Below are 5,592 nucleotides of genomic sequence, written 5' to 3' on the forward strand. Positions count from 1 at the left end.
TTTTTTTTTTAAATCAGTCAATTTACCTCTGGTACGCCCTTTTGTTTTCGTTTACCCACACAAACCGCCCCCCCCCACGAGGCCAGCCGATCAGGGCTACCCCGCCGCCCCGGCCGCCACCCAAACCGTGGTGTCATCTGCCCACCTGTCAGTCGCCATCTGGGTGGAAAAAAAGCTTTAGCATTCCGCGCTGCGGCTCCCTCCCTCTTGTAGCCTGTCACCGACGAGCTCCCGCGTCGCCTCAGCATCGCTCCGTCGGCGGCCTGACTCTCACCCGGAAGCCTCGGGGAGACTAAAACATTCATTAAAACCCGCTGCCACCCCCTGCGCCCCGCCCCCCTCCCCCTACACCTTCTCCTCCTCCGCCGGTGCAGCCGTCGTTACCGTGGCAACAACCACCTCGACCCCCCCCCGCCTATGGGAAACGGAAACAGGGAAACGGCAGCGCCGACCGCCTCTTCTCATGTGGACTCCAGGGTGTCCAGCTGGAACACGTTGTGGTTGGTGGGCGTGGTGAAGAAGAGCTGCTCGTGCGCCGGGGAGGACGAGTGGTTGTCGCAGGGGCTGCTGAGGCCCAGCGTCCGCTCAAAGTCCAGCAGCTGACCCATGAAGTTGAAGTTGGGAGAGATGTTGGACTTCTTCCGCTTGACGAAGTCGTAGGCGTCGTTGAGCGACAGGTTGAGCTTCTGCATCAGGTAGGCCACGGTGACCGTCACCGAGCGGCTGATGCCGGCCAAGCAGTGCACCAGGATGCCGCACTTTTTGGAGCGGGCCTCGTCTGGCGGAGGACCGGGAGGGCGGAGACGGGGGCGAGGGAGGGGAGACAGCAAGACAGAATCGAGGGAAAATTAGGTCACCGGGGCGAAAAAACAAACATTCTGATGATATTGAGGTGCCCACTTTCAAAACGTATATATAGTATTAGGCAATTCACAACAAAAATCACACCGCAGACCAAAAGCAAGGATTAAGGTATTTAGACTTCAAAAAAAATATGAATGAATCATTGATGTTATGAAATTCTGTTTCTGATTCACAGCTTACTATGGCAACCGCATCCCATTACAGTCGAGGAAAAGAATTTCCATTGAGAAAGTCTTTTTTTTCCTGCTTTCCAGGGTTACATGTGTGAAAAACATGAATAAAATCCTCTTCCATTATTTACAGACTACATCTATAGGCCCTCTTTCAGTTACAAGGGTTGGGGTAAGCCCATGTAACTGTCCATTAGAGCAGAAGTTAAGTGCTTCCTTCCTCATCTCTCTCTCTCTCTCTCTCTCTCCCTCTCTCTCTCCCTCTCTCTCTCTCCCTCTCTCTCTCTCCCTCTCTCTCTCTCCCTCTCTCTCTCTCTCTCTCTCTCTCTCTCCCTCTCTCTCCCTCTCTCTCCCTCTGACCGCCGGTTGTCACCTTATCTGCATCTCTTGTTATAGGATTGGGGTCAGTTGGCTCACAAACTCAAGCTGTTGAGAGGGATGGCAAATTAATTTTGCATGTGACGTGTGCTCGCAAAAATATAGAAAGTCAAAAGTAAAAAGGCCCTCCATTCCTCGTCGGGATGACCGAACCCAAAATGACAAAATGCATCCAAGTCCGATATGTAATCACGGGGCTCTGGAAAATGTACAATCCCAATTTTAAGCCACATCTAAATGTTAATCGGATTGCGCGTGTAATACAAACAGCTTTCCCCTCATGTCCTAGAAACAGCGATATTAGCCCCGCGGGGTGGTTTTGATGTTAAACTATTGCATTTTAACACCTATTTTTTTTTTTTTTTTTTTTTTTAAAGGTCTGGCCCTTTAATTTCCCATATCATGCACAGAAACCTTACATGTATTAGACTGGTTTTCATCGTCTTGTTAGTAAAAGAAATCGCATCTGAGCTGCTTCGTGCTGTAAGATTTGAAATAGTTTTCTGAGATATTCATTTTGAAAAGCAACAGGGATTAATAAATTGCAACAAACAGGTTCTACAGAGCCCCGTAGGCTATGATGTACGATACAACCGGTCTGACAGCGCTATATAATGGTGTGCTACTGATCTCTGCCGTGACCTCTGCATGCCCTCTGTCATATTCTCTCGTTTTAACAGTGACATTACTCTAAAAAAAGACAAAACAAAACATTCCAACGGTCTGGACATTCAAGACAAAAAAATAAAGATAAAAAAGTGCCATTCTCAGGAAACCCTTGAGAGCGGGAATTCCATCATTCCCTTAGCACTCGGACAGAAGGAATTATGGGCATTCCGTAGGGTTGAGGACATAGATCGCTAACTGATATTGTGTGAAGGTCCTATAGTTATGATAACAACAAAATTCCAAAAGAATCTGCTGAAGGTCACGTGTTCATTATCTATCAAAAAGATATACATTGTGCAGAGGATTTTTGCTAGACGGTTTCAACAAAAACATAAATCTATATCCATAAGGTAAACATTCCTTTGCTAAAAAAAAAAAAAAAAAAAAAACCATCGCATGATTTATGGATAAAGCACATGTATGTAAGGAGAGTGTACAGAGGCCAAGGCCATAAAATTGCATGCTTCAGCACACACAGACACAGACACACGCACACATGCACACGCACACACACGCGCAGACACGCACACACGCACCAACTCGTCCACCCCACCCCCCAGCTCTGCTCACCGATGAAGGAGATGGCCTCTGGGAAGAACTGGGACAGGTTTTGGCTCCAGTGGTCGGAGATGGGGATCTGTTTGTACTTGAAGTCGCCGTCGTGCTCGAACATGTTGGGCAGGTTGGGCGTCACGTTGAGGATGTACTTAATATTATACTTCCCCAGCACGTCCAGGTTGGTGGAGTCCTTGGCGCAGCCCAGGTACAGGTAGGGCAGGATCTGGACGGGGAAGGCCGGCTGGTTGCTGGGCAGCGGGCTGCCCTCCGACTCGGTGGCGCTGCCCGGCTCGCGGTCCGACTCGCCGTCGGAAAAGTCGGAGCTGATGCGCAGCCCGCCCAGGCCCAGGACGGAGGACGGCGGGGAGCTGCTGGGGCAGGAGCAGTCCAGGCTGGTCTCACAGTGCTCGGGGTACTCTGACTGGAACTTGTTGAAGCCCCCTGGAGACACGGCGACGAGACGGGGGGGGAGGGGACAACGTGAGGATGTGTCGACTTCAGAGCGGGTCTTAACATTTAGAGATTCACCAACATGAGGCGCCCTGTGCATACAGCGATATTGTATCGATACGAGATAGATATCGAACCAACTAGATTTTGGTTATCGTAATACGGTGATATAGTTAAATGTTGTTTCTATAAGTCTGTATTACAGCCTTACAGCAATGCAATGCAATGCCCTAGGTGTTCGAATCAACGCCTCTGCTGGGTAATAACTAATGACTGTTTCTCAGATGATTCTTAAGTGTAAGTATCTCATGAAAGCACCAATAGGTCACGGTGTCAAATGATCTCAAGAACAAAAACAATAATCATTTTTGATTTTGTACACATCGCCTAGCCCCCTGTAAAATACATACGACCTTATTTGTGAAACTGAATGTCTGAGTAAAGCCTAATATTATATATATATATATATATATATATATATATATATATATATATAAACAAACAAATAAAATAACATTGAAGGCAAACGGAAGGAAAAACAGAAACCACGGGTATTAGGGAATTAAAAAAAACAAAAAAACAAAACCTTTCAGAGCAAATATAATTGGAATATAGACGGGGTCGCAAGTGAAAAAAAACAGGGAATAAACGATGAAACGCCAACAAGACAAAACATTTCACACACCCCGCATGTCCAAGCAACTCAGATTATTATGGTATTGAGCATGTATGAGTGGCTGGTGGCTCCATTGAGAAAGGATGAGCCCTCAGGAGAGTGCACCTTCCAGCGCAGAGGGGAGGACACTATTCGGTGGACTTTTTGTGAATGGCAGCCGCACTGGAAACTGGCATCAACCCTTTTCTATGACACCTTTCAACCCCTATAAATACCAGCCCTGGAAAACAACAACGAGGTTTTATTGGTATTATTGTTTTTGGGGTTTTTTTTTTTTGGGGGGGGGGGGGCGATGGTTTTCGCGCAGGGAAGATAGAAACGAGGTATTTTCCTTTCCCTGCCTGTTCATTCATGAAAAAAAATGAAACGCCTCCTTTCTCCCCTGAAGCAGCAGGACATGGAGGAGCCATTTTGGAGCATTAATTGAAAACATGTTTAAGTGTTTATTTTTTTTTTGAGGGGGGGGGGGCATCACCTTCCACACAGTCGCGTCCACATTATTCCGATTGAAAACACGCGATTATAAAAGAGTGAGCGCTGACAGTGCGTCCAAGTCAAGTAGGATTTCACCAAATAATGCCACCCCGTCCAACTGGGATTTAAAAAAAGGCGATACGAGAACGGTGTCAATGATCACTACAGGCCCGATCGAACTCGCTGAAACTGCATAGAAACACTTCGCTTATCATAAACCGTCGTGATAAACCCTCCGCATCTCCAGCAAAGTTGGTCGAGTTGAGGAATCACCCCTGATTCATTACGGTCGCATGTATTATCGTATTATGTGTCCTTTAATAGTGCAGGAGCCCCGCTGAACTTGAGTCAGGGAACACTGCGAGGTGTCACTTAAAGATGAACCCGCGGGATCCGTCGCTGAGCTCATTATCTGGCTCTATTTGATTTCGCCGTTTGATTGCACGGTGGTGTGCCTTGTGCTGTTTTGGTTTTGGGGTTTTTTTTGGGGTTTTTTTTTTCCCCCCTTCTCCTTTCTTTTTATCAATCAAAAAACGCCACGCATTCCCAATAAAAGTGAACGGTCGCCCCCACCCCCCGCCCCCGGACGCCCGCTCACCCTCCAGGTAGAACGCCTTGCAGCCGTCGTCCCGCAGCTTCTGCAGCAGCAGCCCCAGCACGGAGCTCCCGGGGCCGCCGCCGCCGCCGCCGCCGCCGCCGCCGCCGTCCTGCCGCTCCCGCTCCGCGGCCGCGGCGCTGGCCTCGTCGTACAGCAGCACCACGTCCGTGCGGCAGCGCTTGGCGAAGCGCTCCTTGTCCTCGTTGCTGGGGATGACGGAGCGGATCGGCAGGTTGCCCTTCTTCAGCCGCCGCAGCATCAGGCCCGGGATGGCCACGTTGATGGCCGAGCCCACGTGCGACACCTCGTACAGCTCGTGCGCGCGGCAGTCCAGCAGCAGCAGCGCGCTCGCGCCGCCGGACTCCAGCTCCTCCCGCAGCCACCGCGCGCTCTTCCCCGACGGCGTCATGGCCACGATCATGGAACCGCTGCGGCGGGTGATTTTCATCGGGGAGGGAGAGGTGAGCGAGTCGCGGCGGTGTCGGGCGGGGAAAAAAAAAACAACAAAAAAAAAAAACAACCCCAAAACAACCAACAACAACAACAACAACAAAAAAAAAAAAAAAAAACAGCCGGGGGTGGGGGGTGAGAGAGGCGGGGGGGGAAGGAAGGAAGAAGAGGTGGAGGAGGTGGTGGTGGTGGTGGTGGAGGTCGAGGAGAGAGAGAGGGGGGGAGAGAAGAAGGGAAAAAAAAAAAAAAATCACGGCGCCGGACTTCCCTCTCTCCGTCTCCGTCTCCGTCTCCCTCCCGCCGCG

At 49.9% G+C, this 5,592-nt stretch overlaps 1 protein-coding gene across 1 annotated transcript; it reads right to left on the reverse strand.

The window, feature by feature from the left end:
- Positions 1 to 425: 425 nt before the first annotated feature.
- dusp7 (dual specificity phosphatase 7) lies at positions 426 to 5,299 on the reverse strand. The gene is made up of 3 exons (XM_079999990.1): positions 4,838 to 5,299; positions 2,652 to 3,080; positions 426 to 778 (listed from the first exon to the last, which is right to left on the reverse strand). The coding sequence occupies exons 1-3, from the start codon at positions 5,283 to 5,285 to the stop codon at positions 462 to 464; spliced, it is 1,194 nt and encodes a 397-aa protein (XP_079856116.1). The 5' UTR covers positions 5,286 to 5,299; the 3' UTR covers positions 426 to 461.
- Positions 5,300 to 5,592: the final 293 nt, after the last annotated feature.

The sequence above is a fragment of the Zeus faber genome (genome assembly GCF_960531495.2).
Source record: "Zeus faber genome assembly, chromosome: 5".
NCBI classification, from domain to species: Eukaryota; Metazoa; Chordata; class Actinopteri; order Zeiformes; family Zeidae; genus Zeus; species Zeus faber.